Source organism: Bos grunniens, chromosome 5 (genome assembly GCF_055505025.1).
Source record: "Bos grunniens cultivar Pamir isolate PY7600 chromosome 5, Bosgru_T2T1.0, whole genome shotgun sequence".
Taxonomy (NCBI): domain Eukaryota; kingdom Metazoa; phylum Chordata; class Mammalia; order Artiodactyla; family Bovidae; genus Bos; species Bos grunniens.
This window is the reverse complement of record NC_141169.1, coordinates 13,361,717-13,383,228: the sequence shown is the minus strand read 5'-3', so window position 1 is coordinate 13,383,228 and position 21,512 is coordinate 13,361,717. Positions and strand designations below refer to the sequence as shown.

The 21,512-nt window shown below is 39.9% G+C and overlaps 1 protein-coding gene across 7 annotated transcripts in view; it reads right to left on the bottom strand.

Annotated features, from left to right (window-relative positions):
• The window catches only part of TMTC2 (transmembrane O-mannosyltransferase targeting cadherins 2), a 497,284-nt gene that overhangs the window by 96,305 nt on the left and 379,467 nt on the right, over positions 1-21,512 (bottom strand). Inside the window, exon 11 of one of the 7 annotated variants that reach the window (XM_086398904.1) lies at positions 1-21,512. This exon is cut by the window's left edge and continues 10,560 nt beyond it. The exons of the other annotated variants lie outside the window; for them this stretch is intronic. Within the exon in view, the coding sequence (XP_086255030.1) occupies positions 21,504-21,512 (9 nt within the window). The 3' untranslated portion in view covers positions 1-21,503. 7 annotated transcript variants of the gene reach the window in all.

Genomic DNA, 21,512 nt, shown 5'->3' with positions numbered 1-21,512 from the left:
GCAACAGACACATTATAACTGCAAAGCCTAAAATATTTTCTGTCTGGTCCGCTACAACAAAAGTTTGTCAATATTAAATAGGGAGATTAGGAAAGGTCTTAAGAGAAGATGTTATCTGAGTGAAGAACTGGAAGGAGTTGAAGGAGTAAGCTTCTCAAGGAGTCACATGATCTGACTTATGCTTCAAATGCTGTGTTGAAGTAGATGAATAAAGGAGTCAACTGTAGTATTATAGGTCAGTAGTGATATTGACGTCTTTGACAAGGACAGCTGCAGAGGAAGTTGGCTTATGCAGCTAGGAGAATGAAATGATTTATTGCAGGGAGAAGGACAATGTGAGAAAGCGTGGGAAGATCAGGAACTCAGTTCTAGACTAGTTGCTTGAAGGGACCCCTGCAAGTGAAGATACTAATTGGGCACTAAATAGATTAATCTGGAATCCAAAGAAGAGATACTAGCCTGAAATACAAATTTAGGAATCACTTGGGGGAGTCTTTTTGTTTCTGAGTTTTTGGAGGCATAATATTATGTTGAAATGCTGATGAAAAAAATCTGGTAGAGGGAAAAAAGCAGTTAATATGAGGGTCAGTGATACAGAAACAGAAAAAAAAGAGGGAGGGAAGAGAGAGAGAGAAAGAGGGAGGGGTAACATCCTTAGTCAAGAATAAAATCATTTAGCGAAGAAATGAAGGGTTTGGGTCTAGCTAGAAGTATGGACAGTTTATCCATAACAATAGGAGGAAAGGTAGCATTAAAGGCACAGATGCTAACAGATGGTTAAATTTGCTGATGGGATACTTTGGAATTTCCCTCTGATTACTTCTATGTTCTCAGTGAAAGAGGAAGCAAGGCCATCAGTTGAGTGCATGATGGAAGAAGAGCTGTGAATATTTTAGGTGAGACAGTTAAGTGTGAACAGTCATCCATAAAAACATCAGACAGACTAGACAATTGTAGTAGGTTTGCCTTGAAGTGGTGATACTGAGCTTAAGGTATGTTGTTTTCTAGAGCTACCTTTTGCTTCAACATGCAGACAGGAACCAGCAGAGATGGATTCAACCAGGGTTGACTGGGCCCCAAAGACATGATGGAACAAAAAGAAGCAAAGCAGCTGAGGTTGCATCCAAGGAAGTGATCATGACTGACCTTGAAAGGTAATCTCAATAAAGAGTAAAGTGAGGTTTGATGATCAAGAACACTGAAACACTCACGATCTCCATGGACTGGAGATGCTAGTTGTGACTGAAGCTTTGGGAAGCTGGTGCCAGAGCTACAGATGGAAGGCAGGTAGGCTGTGTGAAATGAGGTCATGGAGGCAGAGAAGAGCAACTGGTTAAGAGGGCTGTCTTGACAGAACACAGTTAATAAAACATTTCAAGAGTTGGGCAGTAAATGATGGGCAATGCAGGCAGAGGAGAGAAATACAGAATCTTAAGGGGATTAGATTCTGGGGAAGAGGTATGACTTATAAGAACTAGGTCTTCTGGGGTGATTTTTGTGAACAGGGATAGAAAACATGAATTAGATTAGTTTTGATGGCACCACAGGAAAAAATAACAACAATTTCATTAACAAACACTATCAAGGAGGGGTGTGAGGATAACCTTTTAGTAATTTTTTTTTTTTCCCCCCAAGATAATCACTACTTGCTAACACCTAACTTGAAGTTCTAAAGTAGCCTTTGGAATTTTTATCACAAAATAAGCATGGCACCAAAACCATGTCTTAAGATGTTTCTAATAACTGATGAACACATCTCTTAATTTTATTATCAGATTGCTCTAGAAGCCTTGTAGTTCATGTTACTAGCCTTAATTTTCCATGTACTTCAGTAGCTAAAAATAATATTCTCTAGGGAGGACTTGTCGACATTCACTCTTGCCATCTCTTGTTTGACCACTTCCAATTTGCCTTGATTCATGGACCTGATATTCCAGGTTCCTATGCAATTTACTCTTTACAGCATTGGACCTTGCTTCTATCACCAGTCACATCCACAGCTGGGTATTCTTTTTGCTTTGGCTCCATGCCTTCATTCTTTCTGGAGTTATTTCTCTACTGATCTCCAGTAGCATATTGGGCACCTACTGACCTGGGGAGTTTCTCTTTCAGTATCCTATCATTTTGCCTTTTCATTCTGTTCATGGGGTTCTCAAGGCAGGAATACTGAAGTGGTTTGCCATTCCCTTCTCCAGTGGACCACATTCTGTCAGCGAACAGCAATCAATGCAAAGAAATAGAGGAAAACAACAGAATGGGAAAGACTAGGGATCTCTTCAAGAAAATCAGAGATACCAAAGGAACATTTCATGCAAAGATGGGCTCGATAAAGGACAGAAATGGTATGGACTTAACAGAAGCAGAAGATATTTAGAAGAGATGGCAAGAATACACAGAAGAACTATACAAAAATGATCTTCATGACCCAGATAATCACGATGGTGTGATCACTGACCTAGAGCCAGACATCCTGGAATGTGAAGTCAAGTGGGCCTTAGAAAGCATCACTACGAACAAAGCTAGTGGAGGTGATGGAATTCCAGTTGAGCTATTCCAAATCCTGAAAGATGATGCTGTGAAAGTGCTGCACTCAATATGCCAGCAAATTTGGAACACTCAGCAGTGGCCACAGAACTGGACAAGGTCAGTTTTCATTCCAATCCCAAAGAAAGGCAATGTCAAAGAATGCTCAAACTACTGCACAATTGCACTCATCTCACACGCTACTAAAGTAATGCTCAAAATTCTCCAAGCCAGGCTTCAGCAATATGTGAACCGTGAACTTCCTGATGTTCAAGCTGGTTTTAGAAAAGGCAGAGGAACCAGAGATCAAATTGCCAACATCTGCTGGATTATGGAAAAAGCAAGAGAGTTCCAGAAAAGCATCTATTTCTGCTTTATTGACTATGCCAAAGCCTTTGACTATGTGGATCACAATAAACTGTGGAAAATTCTGAAAGAGATGGGCATACCAGACCACCTGATCTGCCTCTTGAGAAATTTGTGTGCAGGTCAGGAAGCAACAGTTAGAACTGGACATGGAACAACAGACTGGTTCCAAATAGGAAAAGGAGTTCGTCAAGGCTGTATATTGTCACCCTGTTTATTTAACTTACATGCAGAGTACATCATGGGAAATGCTGGACTGGAAGAAACACAAGCTGGAATCAAGATTGCCGGGAGAAATATCAATAACCTCAGATATGCAGATGACACCACTCTTATGGCAGAAAATGAAGAGGAACTCAAAAGCCTCTTGATGAAAGTGAAAGTGCAGAGTGAAAAAGTTGGCTTAAAGCTCAACATTCAGAAAACGAAGATCATGGCATCCGGTCCTATCACTTTGTGGGAAATAGATGGGGAAACAGTGTTAACAGTATTAGACTTTATTTTTCTGGGCTCCAAAATTACTACAGATGGTGACTGCAGCCATGAAATTAAAAGACGCTTACTCCAAGAAGGCTTTCTTATCTCTTCTTGCTATTCTTTGGAACTCTGCATTCAGATGTTTATATCTTTCCTTTTCTCCTTTGCTTTTTGCTTCTCTTCTTTTCACAGCTATTTGTAAGGCCTCCCCAGACAGCCATTTTACTTTTTTGCATTTCTTTTCCATGGGGATGGTCTTGATCCCTGTCTCCTGTACAATGTCACGAACCTCAGTCCATAGTTCATCAGGCACTCTATCAGATGTAGGCCCTTAAATCTATTTCTCACTTCCACTGTATAATCATAAGGGATATGATTTAGGTCATACCTGAATGTTCTTGTGGTTTTCCCTACTTTCTTCAATTTAAGTCTGAATTTGGCAATAAGGAGTTCATGGTCTGAGCCACAGTTAGCTCCTGGTCTTGTTTTTGCTGACTGTATAGAGCTTCTCCATCTTTGGCTGCAAAGAATATAATCAATCTGATTTCGGTGTTGACCATCTGGTGATGTCCATGTATAGAGTCTTCTCTTGTGTTGTTGGAAGAGGGTGTTTGTTATGACCAGTGCATTTTCTTGGCAAAACTCTATTAGTCTTTGCCCTGCTTCATTCCGTATTCCAAGGCCAAATTTGCCTGTTACTCCAGGTGTTTCTTGACATCCTACTTTTGCATTCCAGTCCCCTATAATGAAAAGGACATCTTTTTCGGGTGTTAGTTCTAAAAGGTCTTGTAGGTCTTCATAGAACCATTCAACTTCAGCTTCTTCAGCGTTACTGGTTGGGGCATAGACTTGGATTACTGTGATATTGAATAGTTTGCCTTGGAAATGAACAGAGATCATTCTGTTGGTTTTGAGATTGCATCCAAGTACTGCATTTTGGACTCTTTTGTTGACCATGATGGCCACTTCATTTCTTCTGAGGGATTCCTGCCTGCAGTAGTAGATATAATGGTCATCTGAGTTAAATTCACCCATTCCAGTCCATTTCAGTTCGCTGATTCCCAGAACGAATTCTAGTCCATTCTGAAGGAGATCAGCCCTGGGATTTCTTTGGAAGGAATGATGCTAAAGCTGAAACTCCAGTACTTTGGCCACCTCATGAGAAGAGTTGACTCATTGGAAAAGACTCTGATACTGGGAGGGACTGGGGGCAAGAGGAGAAGGGGATGACAGAGGATGAGATGGCTGGATGGCATCACTGACTCAATGGACGTGAGTCTCAGTGAACTCCAGGAGTTGGTGATGGACAGGGAGGCCTCGCGTGCTACGATTCATGGGGTCGCAAAGAGTCGGACACGACTGAGCCACTGATGATCTGATCTGAGGGAGGATTTATGTCTGTCACTGCAAACAGCCAAAGAAAGCTACCAACCTCAAACCATCATATTTCACCCGGAGGGTCTTGACTCCACTGCAGGATCTGCTTGGTAAATAGCACAGAGGCTCATTGATCGGAAAGCAGGGCTGCTAGTGGACTCCATGCTGAAGAGAATCCTGCTTCTCTAGGGGACTCACCACTTGGAATCTTCAACTCCAATCTGAAGCTGTTTTACCCCTTGCCTTAAGAAGAGTGGTTCTCATCTCCCCCTTAAAAGTACAACAGGATTTCAGAAGAAAAACAGGATCCTATCCTCTACCAGAAGACAGAACTTCTGTGTTCTTTTCTACTGACCAAATCTTTGTGATTATAAAAGTCACTGAAATTTGAAGATGACATATTAAAGAGGAGTTCAGTTCAGTTCAGTCGCTCAGTCATGTCTCACTCTTTGAGACCGCATGAACTGCAGCACACCAGGCCTCCCTGTCCATCACCAACTCCCGGAGTCCACTCAAACTAACGTCCAACGAGTCCGTGATGCCATCCAGCCATCTCATCCTCTGTCGTCCCCTTCTCCTCCTGCCCCCAATCCCTCCCAGCATCAGGGTCTTTTCCAATGAGTCAACTCTTCGCATGAGGTGGCCAAAGTACTGGAGTTTCAGCTTTAGCATCATTCCTTCCAAAGAGGAGTTAGTTAACAACAATTACGGAGCCTGCATCTTGTGCAGAAGACCATTCAAAGTAACAGGGGGGAGTTAAAAGGAAAATGGATTTTGCTCTCAAAATGTTTTCAAACTCAAAGGAAGTGAAGAAGTGGCAGATATACAGATAAGCAATATAAACAACTACAAGCACACAGACAGCTAATGAAACACGCTGACATCCTCCTAGAACGTTATCCACTTTCGGCAGCTCTCCACTTTGTTTAGCTTACCACTGAGAACCACTACACAACCCACGGTTGATTTACTGGCAGTATATGGTCCTTTTCCTATAATGAACACGGACTGATTTTCATTTTGACACAACCCTTCTCTTATGTTTCAGTCTGATATCATGCTGTAAGCAGGGGAATAATACTTCTTGCCAAAACAAAGTCTAATTCCACCCCCATAAAAAGAGAAGAAATGAATTTGCTTGTCTTCATCTATTCTCTTTCTTTATCAGTAAGCAGCAAATTAGACTAGTGACCAAATACATTTTGTTCCTTTCTTCACTAACAGAAAGAGTAAAAAGTGGCATACTTTTCATGCTGCCAGGATTGATTTTCCCAGGATGGATGAAGGATTTATGTGTCTACTTATACTGTTGTCTATCCAAAATCCTGCTTTTTCTCATGTGGGTACAAACTCACTTACAGGAGTATCTGCACTCTAATGTCGCTGTGTAAGCGAGTCACATATGCACTGCTGTTACCTGCAGTACTTGAACTATCCTTATCATCTCAATTTCTTACTGCTTTCCACACGCAGTTTCCCTAGTGAAAACCACATTACCCCACTGTTAACCTTAAACACGACGAATCATTTTCATTCTCAGTGCAATTATTTTTTGATAGGCATTGTATACAAAGCCCCTAGATCTTTTTTAACCCTTAGTGTCTTAATGGGTGTGAAAGCCTGTCTTCCGTTATTTATACTACAGGTATCTTACTTTTTTTTTTTGCTATTTAAAATTTTTTCAAAGCACATACACTTATATGATCCCAGATCCTGAAGGATTAAGTTGTTCAAAGTAACATAGCCAGTGATCAGTATTGCTGAGTCCAAACCCAATTCTTTCCACACTATTTCCATTTCTCTTTCTACTCTATTCTTCCAACTTACTGTGATGGTAATACAGTGATTGTTTCATCATGGTAAACACTGGCAGTGATTCACAATGTTTGTCACAAATATTTGGAGAGATTGCATTGACAATATCCTGCATCCTTAAGGGCATAAGGCTAACTGGAAGACAGAGAGAATGACAGACAGAGGTATTGAGAGATACAGAGAATCTATCTGTACCAACATGAATTTTCTATGATTTTTCTGAAACACTATAAAAAGTATCTGGGGTCAATGAAGCTATTCTTAATTTAGTCTTTATTTCTTGCTTCATGCATTCTAAGAGTGAAAATAAATCAATAACTACTTGAAGAAACATGAAATTAATTTGTATCTTTATAATTGGTTCACTGCTTACAAATAATAGGATTAAGATTATAATGCTTAGATATTTAAAAACAAAACACTCATGTCCAAGATTGCTAAGTCACGTCAGTCGTGTCCGACTCTGTGCGACCCCATAGACGGCAGCCCACCAGGCTCCCATCCCTGGGATTCTCCAGGCAACAATACTGGAGTGGGTTGCCATTTTCTTCTCCAATGCATGAAAGTGAAAAGTGAAAGTGATGTCGCTCAGTCGAGTCCGACTCTCTGCGACCCCATGGACTGCAGCCTACCAGGCTCCTCCGGACGTGGGATTTCCCAGGCAAGAGTACTGGAGTGGGGTGCCATTGCCTTCTCAAGTGTCCAAGATTAACCACACCAGTTTCTACTGAGGTTTTTAATCTTTGAATGCAAACTCATGTCACAAGCAATCATGCTAAATACCTGTTATTTTAATTTATTTGATTAATAAATATATTTTTCATTTATGAAGTTCTGAGTGGAGAATGATTAAAAGCATAGTTAATATTATTTTCAGCTATCTACCAAAGTATAAGGAAAACTAAGATTATAAAACATGAATTGCAAGGCAATTAAAGTAATAAAATAATTTTTAATCAATTAGAAGCATCAAGGATGTGCTGGTAGCACCATACTTATTTTCTGGAAGAAAGTTTCACAAACTTTGTAACACTTACTTCTGTGATTACTAGGTGCTAGAAGTGGAAAAATCATCTTAACTGTAGCCATTCTTGCTAGTGTTTGTTAATGGGAAAAAATAGTGTTCCAGATAAGCAAAATATAGAATTATCACCACATATATTATCTCAGTTAAAAAGCATTACAATGCGGGTTTCTCCAAGCTATCTGATCTACATAGTTATATTTTGTTCAGATAGATCATTCCCGCTGAATAACACAAAGACCTCAGATTTTAAAGGTGCTGATAAACTTATTCCTCAAAAAGGAGGAAATGTTTTAGACAAATATACTGAAACAGTATAAGCATGTGTATGTATGTGTGTGTATGTCTCCAAAATGGCCAGTGGGAACAATTCTAGATTTATAGTAGGAAGATCCAAATTTTAACTTTTACTGTAGCATTTTCTACCTATATGACTTAGGAAAAATCATCCAACACTGCCAAATCAGTTTCCTAAATGAAAAAAAAGTAAATAAACACTAAAATAACCTTTGTTTTCCTCATTAGATATTATGAGGAATAATAAAGTAGGTGTACAAACATTTGGCCAATGTATAAAACACTACAGGAATGTTAGATATTATTTTACAGCATGTTACCAAAAGAAGAGCCATAATATTTTAGTGGTAATGTACGAACTTCCAGATGACAGTACTGTCTTAGTAGAAAAAAACTACATCAAGGGTGAAAATAAGATACATTATGTACAAGGGTAAGGTAATCAACACCAAAGTGAAAGAAAATTAACATTTTTTGTTCTTTAATTTGTGGGGGTAAATTCTGCTTTGTAAATTCTTCAGTTGAAGAACAACAACAGTAAGCCTTAGAGAATCTCCTAATCTGGCTTATTCTCAAGAGGCATCTGAGGAGACATAAATATTTGTGAAAAGAGCATAGACGCAAATGCTGGAGGGATTTCGACTCTGGCAAAAAGTAAAATATATTAACAGAGCACAAGGAAATTCACAACAGCATATGGTTAAACTTCAGCTCGGAGTCACAAATGTACATTGAGAATCCACTGTGAGAAGACTGAAAGTTGTGCACAGAAAGAATTTTATTAGAGGAAAAAATTAAACTGAACTCATCTGTTTACCCATGGGGTTGTTGTTATTTAGTTTGGAAAATTTCATTACTGTTATAAATCTTCAACATAAATGCTAAAGACTAACACCTACCGTGCAAGAAAAAAGAACAAAATTAAGGTTTTTAATCAATAAATTAAGAGCTCCCTGGGAAACAGTTGGGGAAAAAGGATGCATCATATTTCATCCTTTTGCAAAAGAGGAAAGCCTGAAAAAAAAAAAAAAATTAGACCTTTCAGCAGGAACTGGCATTAAGGACTTCCCAGGTAGTGCTAGTGGTAAAGAACCCACCTGCCAATGCAAGAGACAAGAGATGTGGGTTTGATCCCTGGGTTGGGAAAATCCTTTGGAGGAGGGTATGGCAGCCCATTCCAGTGTTCTTGCCTGGAGAATCCCATGGACAGAGGAGCCTGGCGGGCCACAAAGAATCAGACATGACTGAAGTAATTTAGTGTGCACTGGTATTCAGACACTCGTGATTATGGAGAAAAATCACTCAGCAATGGAAATAAGATTTCTCTCTTAGTATAGCATACTCATTAAAAGTGAAAAGTGCAAGTCGCTCAGTCTGTCCAACTCTTTACGACCCGGACTGTAGCCTACCAGGCTCCTCCATCCATGGAATTTTCCAGGCAAGAGTACCGGAGTTGGTTGCCATTTCCTTCTCCAGGCGATCTTCCTGACCCAGGGATCCAATCTGGGTCTCCTGCATTGCAGGCAGACACTTTACCATCTGGGCCACCTGGGAAGCAGCCTATATTCATTGAAAGAATTCATGAAAAACATATGACATACTCTTATTCTAAAATCCTTAAAAGAGTGTAACATACCCTAATCTATCTGTGTTCTCAGTGGGTATTTAGCTTGTTTCTACTTTCTTCACTGTTAGAAACAATGATGTGGAACACAGATGGTATTTGATACTGATTTTTAAGGATGGATTCATGGGGCCAGGGAGAAGAATAGGACAGGACATGTGGGCAGGAGAAGAATTTCAGGGGAATATAAAGGTAAAGTTGCATGAAATTTCACAGCATGAAGAGTTCGTGGATGGTGGCGGCGCTGGTGATCAGGAGATAGTAAAAGTTAGTGCCTTGTATGGTTACATGCACTGGGTAGGGGCACCTTTGCTAAGGTGAACTCAGCTTTTACATCTTTGGTTTCTGATAAAACTTCTGTTAGAAAAATGATTCCATTTCTGCTCATGAAGTGTGGGAAAAGGTTATTATCAGTATTAGAAGTCAAAGAATACTTATATTGGTTATTTGAAAGAAACGTGTGCGTTGGAAGCCACTTTAGTTGTGTCAAACTCTTTGCAATCCTATGGACTGTAGCCCACCAGGCTCCTCTGTCCAGGGGATTCTCTAGGCAAGAATGCTGGAGTGGGGTGCCATGCCCTCCTCCAGGGGATCTTCCCAGCACAGGGATCGAACCATGTCTCTTAAGTCTCCTGCATTGGAGGCAGATTCTTTACCACTAGTGCCACCTGGGAATCCTGGAACAAACATGATGAGATACAATTCTCATGGCTAAATTAGAGGATCAGATTGAGGAACCTGAGATTTGAGGCAGAGAAAGCAGTAGCTTGAATTAGAATCTTGGTTCTGCCACTAGTTAGGTTATGTGACTGCAGGCAGATCACCCATCTTCGTCTATTTATTCGACAGCTATTTGCTAAGCATTTGCTATGGAAAGATGATGTGCTGGTGTATAAAACAACCATACACTCTGCCCTCATGGAGCCTACAGTCTTGGGAAGGGAATGAACATCAAATCATCACAAACTAAATGAAGATCAGCTATGATACAAACTACAAATATGAAGCAAACTATAGGAAGAAAATGCAGCTCAGAGTTTTCCCTCAATGATGATTGCCAAGTTGAGATCAGAAGAATGAGCAGAAATTCACAGAAAAGGGAGGTACAAGTTCAAATTCTGGAGTTGGGACAAAGAAGTGCACGTGTAAGGCCCTGATAAAAAAAACTAGGCTAACAAGTGGTTGCTCAGGAAGCAAAGGAGAGAGACATGACTACTCACTCAAGACTCTGTCAGAACTAGTGAATGAAGGGGCCCCACATACTTCCTTTCCCAGGTAGCTTCTCCCACTGATAACACCACACATACTTTGGTGTAGGTATGGCAAACTTCCTGAATGTGACAGAAAACTTACTATTCCCAACAGTGGCTCTAAAACTACCCCATCAACTCTTCTAGAAACACAGAAGGCATATTTGAATAATCTGTAAAGTACCTGTAAATTCAAATAAAAGCAACTTGGTTTGTGTTTGTTCAAAGGGATGCATCTGCGATACTTGCAAGATTTTTCTTTCAAGCATATACATGTCAAATTTTTATACTAAGAAGAAATCATCAGATACAGAGCAGTCTTCCTTATCTGAATGTAAAATTCCATTTCTAATATTTAAGAAGAAAGAGCTTGTTAAGCAAATTAATATTGTAGAGAGGGTTTCCTGAAGACATATTTAACCTACGTGCAAGGCCAACCACTTTATAACACATGGCTAATATGCAAATGAGAAGCTACTAAATGTAAATTAGTTTGTTCATTACAATGGCCTAGTAAGGCTTAGAAACGCATTATCATTAGTTAAGTCACTGTGATAAAGTTATAAAGCTGCATTTTCTATTAAAACACCTTCATTCTCTATTCCTTTCACTCATTCGCTCACTCACTCACGAAATCTGCTCCTTGGGGAGTCTTCCATATCTCAGGATATGGCAATTCTATTCTTCTCAAAGTTTCCCAAGTAAAAAACCACGGGATCATCTTGACTTTCTGCCTCACACCCTACATCAAATCCATCATCTAATAGGTAGGTTCTGCCTAAACATATGCACACACAGACACAGACACTCATGTACACACACCCATGATCATCCTTCCTCTGCAAGAATTTTTTCTTAGTCATCTTTGTAGTTTCACTCTTTTTTTCTGCTTTTTTTTTAAACCACCCTCCCAGCACACCCCAGATTTCACTCTTAATTGGCCCTAACATATCAAGTTTAGGCATCACAAAACCCTTTGATATCTTTCCACAAACTTTGGGTTAAAAATGCTTATTCTTTGTGTTCTGTTTTTTGTTTTTTTTTATTGCTTTACAGAATTTTGTTGTTTTCTGTCAAACCTCAACATGAATCAGCCATAGGTATACACATATCTCCTCCCTCCAAAATCTCCCTCCCATCTCCTGTCCCATTCCACCCCTCTAGATTGACACAGAGTCCCTGTTTGAGTTTCCTGAGCCATACAGCAAATTCCCATTGGCCATCCATTCTACATATGGTAATGTAAAGTTCTATGTTACTCTTTCCATACATCTCACCCTCTCCTCCCCACTCCCCAGGTCCACAGCTCTATTCTCTATGTCTGTTTTTCCACTGCTGCCCTGTAAATAAATTCTTCAGTACAATGTTTCTAGATTCTGTTTATATGCATTAGAATACAACATTTATCTTCCTCTTTCTGACTCACTTCACTCTGTATAATAGGTTCTAGGTTCATTCACCTCATCAGAACTGACTCAAATGCATTCCTTTTTTTAATGACTGATTAATATTCCATTGTGTACACATTGACCAGAACTTCTTTATCCATTCATCTGTTGATGGACATCTAGGTTGCTTCCATGTTCTAGCTATTGTAAATAGTGCTGCAATGAACAATGGGTTACATATGTCTTTTCCAATTTTGGTTTCTTCAGGGTATATGCCTAAGAGTGGGATTGCTGGGTCATATGGTGGTTTTATTCCTAGTTTTTTTTAGGAATCTCTATTCTGTCTTCCACAGGTTTTTAAAGTAACTTCCAAATCTGCATCTCTACCTCCCCTAATTTTCAGGCTTGTATTCAGTTGCCTGATCTGCACTGAAGGACATCCAGCAGTCAACGTCAATGTGTTGTCTTGCCTATGAGAATGTTCATCTTTTAAGATTCCCTATTTAAATAACAAGTGGCAGAATTCACTTGATCACCCAAACTACAGACTCCTTCCTCTGCCTTACTTCCTTGCCCCTACTAAAGAATTATCAAATGCTGCCCATTTGAGCTCCTAAGTACTTCTCAAATACGCCTCTTCTCCCTCTCCCACTTAGCACTGTCCTCGTCTAAGGGAGCTCATTAGTATTTTGTTCATATTTAGACCTCAGTTTATCTCCTCTGTTCAGACAAGAAGGGCAGGAGAAGAGGTTCCTCTGTAGAGAGGTAATAGGCACAAGCTGAGCATAAACTCATCTGCTACAATCCCTTGCTACCTTCTTAGACTCTCACAAAAACAAGCCCAACAACATGCTGACAACTTTATTTGATACACAGGAAAAAAAGTCAGAGCAAGAGTTATAAAAAATATTTTACTGCCCTTTCTTCCCTGTTCTATATGATACCTTTGGGAATTCACTGGAGGTCCTTTCTCATTCACTGAACTTGGCAGCTACAACTCTCAGACACAAAGAAAATGGAGAAGTCTGGAGATGTCTAGAGGGCTTTTCCTTTTCTTTGCTTTTTTTTTGGTTAAGTTCAGTCAGGGCAGAAAACATTAAAATATGCAAAATATCACTTGACCACAAAAAATGTAGCGGTGCACCTTAAGTTTGCAAGGATTTTCTTCTCTAATGCTGCATTACTGACTATTTTGCTGAGCTACTCCACAGGATAAGGTAAAATGGACTCTGATAGTGGAATGCATACACACATACAGATACACACACAGGGTAACACTGTGAATAGCCAACGGAGTTCCTTATGTGCTGCCCAAGAGACAGAACAGGGATCTCTGAAGCATAAACAGTACTTCAATATTGAATACATCATATCTTAAAAATGTTCTGTATTACCACAATTACATTTCAAACCTGTGTGCAAACAGCTGTTTGCATAACTACAGGGGAAATGATGTGTTACGTTTTTGTTTAACTTTGCACGCATCTATTTCTCAAGAAAAGGGGCATCCGAGCTTTGCTTGTCTCTTTGTGGTTGTAGTAAATACAACTTGATACTGCTTCATAGCGGGATCCCTGATAGGGAACCTATGATAAAAAGTTGGTTTATAATCATGGGGATAGCAAGAACATAGATGCTATATTTATTTAACTGAACTATACAAAACAACCTATTATAAATAGAAACATGTATTTAGAAAGGTAAGGGTAAATGATGAAAATGATACAAATAATATGGTGAAGTCTGCTGATTGCTCCCCTAGTACAATCTGGTTTTCCCTTCTTCCTGAGTAAAGGGCTACCCACTAGATAACAATATTGCCCACTTTGTCCTGTGGCCAGGCTTGGTCATGTAATTAAGTTCTCACCACTGAAATGTAAGCAGAACGGATATGTGTAACTTGTGTGAAAGAAAATTCTTACCCTGAACTTCCTTTCTTTTGTTCTCCAACACATCAGGACAGAGCCATGCTTATAATCGATTATGACCATGCAGAAGAGGCTAATACTGTCTGGGGTGGCAGAATGTAAGGAGGAGTCCCTTAGATTCTCTAGGGGCTCGGAGCAGTCAGGCCTGCCTTCTGTCACATTATGTTCAGGTTTGGGGGTATCTGGGTTTTACGTGATACGGCTGAATGTATATATTGATCTACCAGTGTTTCAATGAGGTAGACACTAGAGGAGCTCTTGGAGTGTTGAGTGTAAGAGGAACCTAATGAGCGTGAACTTCATTAGTAAAGTATTAGGAACAGATTTACATTTTAGAAATATCACTTGGCAGCTACCGGGAAATGGATCTAAGAAGGAAACAGACAATTCATGCAATAGGAGGATCACCCTGAGGTGGGAACAAGAGTAATGTGGGAAGAGATAGAAAGTGAGGGAAGACAGATTTGAGAAGAGAGGGAACACTAACAGAAGGGCAGACTCGGAGCTGTGTCTATCTATGTCTCTTGCTCAGTGCCAGGGCAGAGGATGGCACCATTTATAAACCCTGGGAATTCAATAAATGCTAATCTCAGAAAACCATCTTATCCAAAGAGGTTAACTTTCTGCAGACACTTGTGATATGTCAGCTGCATGACTCAATGCATAACAGTGGAAATAGAACCCTCAATATTAAATTACAGCAAATGACTTTTCTCCCTAAAGGGCATAGATGTGTCACTTTTAGCAGGATATGATGTTAAAATAAAGTACTTTTGTGATTATATTTCATTTGATTTCCCCAACTATAATTGGTTTCTTTCTTTTCTCCTTCACTCAGCACATAGATTTCAGTAATTTTTTTCCAAGGCAGACAAAATCTAAGAAAATACATCTCTATCTAACCTTTCTCCTCTAAGGCTTCTGAAAATTAGGTATTTTAATGCCACACTTAAAACATCTAAACCATGGTAACAATCTTACAGAATATGACTGTACCTAGTCTTTCCAACCAACTTATTAAGAATTTGATGAGAAAAGGAAGGCATAAAAAAATGGTAAATATGGAGACAGGAAGATGCTTTTTCTCTCCATGTGCTCTATCACAATTAAAATTTGAGTTCATGAGCCCATATTGACTATAATCCTAGGATATATGCATTGAATTGTGCAAAATGTAGCAAGCAGAAAGCACATGCACAGAAACACAAAAAAGACCATAAAAATCTGCCTTTTTGTTTTTACGCTATCGAGCCAATCCCTTGTTCGGCCTTTATCAAGATGCAACACTAAAAACCCTTGGAAGCAACTCTGCCTAAGAAAGATCATGACCTAGCAGAAGTCAGCATTTAGAGTTGAAAGGAGTTTCTTTTGCTCACCACCATGCCATACTTCAAACTGAGATTCTCACGATGAGCCTATAAAGATTTTAAGGATTTAAAATTTAAGGATGTTGTAGCTTATGCTTTTGTTCTTATACTTCTAACATAGGCATCATGCTGGCTAGAGAGCAGGCTATAGCAATTTGTTTGATTTAGTTTCAGAGTGCTTATTGGGCCCAAGTGATTCCTTAGTTTGGTTAAATGCACATAAAAAATACAAAAATGTGTGTTCTGTATTGTGAATTAGTTATCTTCTGAAACACTTCAGTTAATAATAGCAAGTACCAAAGAGTTAATTGAAAACAATAACAATTATAGTGACATTCACTGAATTCTCACACCAGCCCAACACAAAAAAAGAAATTCAAGTTAATTTGAATGCAATGCAACATGTAAGTGGTTGAACCAGAATAAAAGCAGACCTTGTCCTCAGTTTTATAATATAGCAAAAGCACTAGTGAGCAGATGTTCCAGAAGAGCCCAAGTTAGGAAGTATACAGAAGGACACAATCCAAAGCTCACTATTATCACTCTCAGTTTAAAATCAGGTGATAATGCTGATGACAGCTAACCTTTGTGGTACACTTCCCTGGTGGACTGGACAGTAAGGAATCTGCTTGCTGTGCAGGAGACCCACGTTCGATCCCTGAGTCTGGAAGATCCCCTGGAAGAGGGAATGGCAACCCACTCCAGTATTCTTGCCTGGAGAATCCATGGACAGAGGAGCCTGGCAGGCTACAGCCCACTGGGTCTCAAAGAGTTGGACATGACTGAAAGACTTAATATATATCATATATACTATGTTTCAGGCACTATTTAAAATGCTTAAAATCTATGAACTTCTTTGATTCTCAGGATGATTTTATGATTTAAGTACTACTAATAACCCATTTAACAGAAGAGGAAATTGAAAGACCGGGGGGTTAAGGAATAAACTCAAGATCACAAAGTAAATGGTTTAGCTGGAACTGGTTGATGTGGGAAAAGCCAATCAAGAAAAGAATGCTGGCTGTTAAACTGTACATGTGTGCGTGCCAAATTGCTTCAGTCACGTCCGACTCTTTGCGACCCTATGGACTGTAGCCCTCCAGGTTCCTCTGTCCAGGGGATTCTTCAGGCAGTACTGGAGTGGGTTGCCATGCCCTCCTACAAGGGATCTTCCCGACCCAGGGATCGAACCTGCACCTGGTACATCTCCTGCATTGGCAAGCGGGTTCTGCACCACTAGCACCACCTGAGAAGTCCAGCTGTTAAACTAGGGGCCCACAATCTCATGGCACATTATAATCAACTGGGGAGATTTAATAAGTAGGGTGATGGGTTCTGTATTTGACCAATTAAAGTCAGGGTGTCTGGTGAGACTTAGGGCTCACAATGTTGGGAAAGCTCCCCAGGTGATTCTAATGATGAGACTGACTGTACAGAACAAGGTCAGGACTACTATTTCTATTCTTGGAAAGTTAGCATTTGGGCTCAAGACCAATGGCAGGAGGTAGATTAAAAACTCAGTAGTAAATAAGAGAACTATTACTTCTATTGTGATAGAAGATATTTTAGCACCGATTGTAAACAAAATCATTACAGATGACCTAAAACAGAATCCCAGAGTGAATGTAGGATCCTGGGCTTATTTAATGAATATCAAAGCTGACTTTCTTATTGGGTTTAATCAGATAGTAAATTTACCCTATCGTTTCCAGAAACAGTCTAGGAAAAATAGACCTTTTCTCAAAACCATAGTTAATGCCTTGGTTTTCCACCCTTGTTCTACGTTTCCTCAACTGATGAAACTCACAGAAGAACTAATACCAAGTGTAAGTTGGGGAGTGGGCTCAAATTGAGTGCTCTCTTCCAATGATAAAGTGTTGATTCCACAACCCCATTAAAACCAGAACATCACCACTAAACCCCAAAATAGAAGGTACAGTTAGCACTCTGGCCCTTGCTTCCCGACCCAAGAGAATCACTACCAGGCTAGAAACAGTGATGGCAGGAAGAGTCTGGGGGTGGGGGGGGGGAGGGGGATAAAAACCAACTCTCCCTGGAAAGCACACATACTACTTTAGCCAATTTGTACCTTTTGTCTTTAAAATTCTTAACCACAATCAGGTTTCTTAAAATGTAGACGGTTTTTCTTAGAGACTATACCCTTTCGTTCATTCTTATGGTTGACATAAAACCCTAAATTTCCAGAGCTGTGGCTATGGCTTGGCATATTAGGTCTTTGGCACACTTGCCCTCTCCATATAGGTGCCACACCTTTTTTTTTTTTTTTTTGGTCATTTCCCTCTTCACTGGTGTTTTTGTCCTATTGTGGCTTCAAATTTCAAAATAGGTCATTCATAGACAATGCTGCTGCTAAGTCACTTCAGTCGTGTCCGACTCTGTGCGACCCCAGAGACGGCAGCCCACCAGGCTCCCCTTTCCCTGGGATTCTCCAGGCAAGAATGCTGGAGTGGGTTGCCATTTCCTTCTCCAATGCATGAAAGTGAAAAGTGAAAGTGAAGTCACTCAGTCGTGTCCGACTCTTTGCAACCCCATGGATTGCAGCCCACCAGGCTCCTCCACCCACGGGATTTTCCAGGCAAGAGTACTGGACTGGGGTGCCATTGCCTTCTCCTCATAGACAATAGCACAGGGAAATAAACCACAAAATCTAGACTTATTTTATTTCTACATACAATTGACTAATGGGGAGGAAAACTTTTTGGCTTCTTATTATGTTTTTTTCACATACTCTTATTTTTAGCATTGATATATTTGTCACTAGTTTATTATTATTTAATTAGAGGCTAATTAAAATATTGTGGTGGCTTTTGCCATGCATTGACATGAATCAGCCACGGGTGTACATGTGTCCCCATCCTGAATCCCCCTCCCACTTCCCTCCCCATCCCATCCCTCTGGGTTGTAACAGTGCACTGGCTTTGAGTGCCCTGTTTCATGCATCAAACTTGGACTGATCATCTATTTCACATATGATAATATACATGCTTCAAGGCTATTGTCTCAAAGCATCCCACCCTCGCCTTCTCCCACAGAGTCCAAAAGTCTGTGTTTTTTATATCTGTGTCTCTTTTGCTGTCTCATGTAAAGGGTTGTCGTTACCATCTTTCTAAAGTCCATATACATATGTTAATATACTGTATTGGTGTTTTTCTTTCTGACTTACTTCACTCTGTTTAACAGGCTCTAGTTTCATCCACCTTACTAGAACTGATTCAAATGAGTTCTTTTTAATACCTGAGTAATATTCCATTGTGTATATGTACCACATTTCTTATCCATTCGTCTGTCAATGGACATCTAGGTTGCTTCCATGTCCTAGCTATTGTAAACAGTGCTGCAATGAACACTAGGGTCCATGTGTCTCTGTCAATTCTGGTTTCCTTGGTGTCTCACTAGTTTTTTTAAAAAAAGAAATTTTATATAGGGTAAATCACCTGTGGAGAGGGAGAAATGCCTTTTAGGGGCTATTTTTTTTTAAATATGTGGCATTTTCAATAAAGTCTGAATGGATTTGTAAAATCAGTTTGTACCTTATTATTTAGTTTGTGTTTTGTAGAGGAAATTGAGGTCTCTAAAACAGTCAAACCATTGGGTTAAGCAAAGAAGTTTAAGAGTTAATATCGCTTTTCTAGGTAATGATAAATATACCTTATTTGGATTATATAGCTGTACGGCAGCTGGTCCTAAAGTTTATAGCTATTCATTCTATTAGGTTTGTTATAACTTCTACCACAGGCTGAGTTTCAGAAACTGAATATATGAACACTTATTAAGAGACCCAACAATCTGAGTGATTCTGAATTTCCTGAGAGTATGAATTCATTTAAAATTTGAGAGAGCACCCAGTTCATTAGAATCACTGTCTCCTGAGAATCAGGTGAAGAGACCCAAGAGACCCAGGGTGTGTGCCGGTCAGGAGCAGCAAGAAAATATTTCAAGATTCTCCATTCAGTGAGAGTTAAAAGATCAGTATTATTCCTGAAAATCTTTTTTAAAAACTCACTCACATGGCTCGTGATGCTTCAGTAAACTACAGTACAGCCTCTCAATGTGTTCTTGGCAGCCAGTCTCGTGTTTGATTTTATTTCCAGCATTGTAAAAGATCATCGTGTTTTGTGCTGAGCAGCCCATGTTGTGGTTGGCTTGCATTTAGAGGCTGAGTTTTATTGGGGGAGGGACATGTTTAACACAACATGTTTCAAACACGAGAACTACACTCAGTGCTGCAAGATGTCCATGCTAAGAAAGGACAGGAAGCCAACACAGAGTGAGAGGACAGAAGCTTCCCGGGAATCCCTTCACAATATTGACTGAGCACCTACTGTCTTCCAGGCACCACTGTATGTGCCGGGGAGAGCGAATACAGAAAACAAAGGCCTTGCCATCACGGAGCTCATGTTCTGAGAGCTGATGCAGTTAACGCAAAGATGTAAGAAAATATGTAGGCTGTATATGCTGATAAAACCGAAGAGGAAACGTACAAGAGGATAAAAGAGGCAGGTACAGGTACAGCAGTGTTTCCTGTGGAGCAGAATGGGAAATCTTACTGACACAAGTTTTTATTAACGTTTGAGCGGAGAGTTTAGAAAGTGCCAGAGCTAGCCACGCTGCTATCTGGAGGAAAAGCGTGGCAGCCAGAGGAAAGAATATGATTATAAATGCCTGGAGGAAGGAGCATGCTGGAGTCTGAGATGGGTAACACCGATCTGTTCACTGTTTATATAACCTGGCAAGTGGAATTGATTTCTTTATTTACGAATTATTCTATGTGAAAAATATATAGACAAATTCCTGCAATGTAAATAATTTAGCACTGGCTGTGGACAAAGAAGTATTTTAAGTGCTCTCTACATACTGTTTAATTCCCATAACAAACCCTCTGAGGTAGTTATTATTACCTCCATTTACAGAGTGAGCAAATGAAGCTTAGGGATGTAAGCAACACATCCAAGATCTCAGTGAGAGGAGGTGAAGCCCTGTTGTACACCCAACCCATCTGACTAGCCTATACTGCTAAGGTATGCTGCCTGCCAGAGCCTGTGAAAACAGCATGATTCCACTGGGAGAACACTGTAGAGCCTGTTCTTCCCAAACCAGTGAAGTCATTGAAGAATGCTATTTATAGCAGCACCCAGGATACAGACAAAGTCTATGTACTACACACGTCTGTGCACAATCCAGAAAGCAAAACCCAAAGTTTCTTTGTGAAATATCATGTTGGAAGTATGATATTGAAAGTATGAAAAAGTATCTTTTTTTCATTGATGCCATATGAGTGGAATATAGTTTTCCCTAAACATTAAAAATGTTTTGCTGCTATTAAGGCACATACAATATGATTCATGACTAAGTGATGGGTTGTGATGGATATAGACTCCTGAAAACATGTAAAAATAAAAACTTGATTTTTAAAACACATTAAAATATATCTGAAGAGGTTTCACTATATCAAGGACCATTTAGCACTATATACTGTAATTTCATGAAAACAGTTCAAAAGAGACATTCAAAACCTGTAGTAATGAATTGTCCTTTAACTTTCAAACTTTATTGATGGTGTATATCATGTTTTGTCATCATTCCTGCCTTCACTAGGAATTCTACCTTGTTCTGAGGCTATTGCCAGCACCTATCTGGCAGAACTTTGGTTATTGCCAGAGCCTAGCATGTTTAGTACACTTTGAGGAGGTAATAAATTTCCATTAAGGTAGAGTTAAAAATTTAACTTTTAAAAAGAATTGAGTCATATAATATCTTCATCCTATGCTGCTGCTCCTAAGTCGCTTCAGTCGTGTCCGACTCTGTGCGACCCCAGAGATGGCAGCCCACCAGGCTCCCCCGCCCCTGGGACTCCCCAAGCAAGAACACTGGAGTGGGTTGCCATTTCCTTCTCCAATGCATGAAAGTGAAAAGTGAAAGTGAAGTCGCTCAGTCGTGTCTGACTCTTCGCAAACCCATGGACTGCAGCCCACCAGGCTCCTCCATCCATGGGATTTTCCAGGCAAGAGTACTGGAGTGGGGTGCCATTGCCTTGTCCGTCTTCATCCTATAGTTC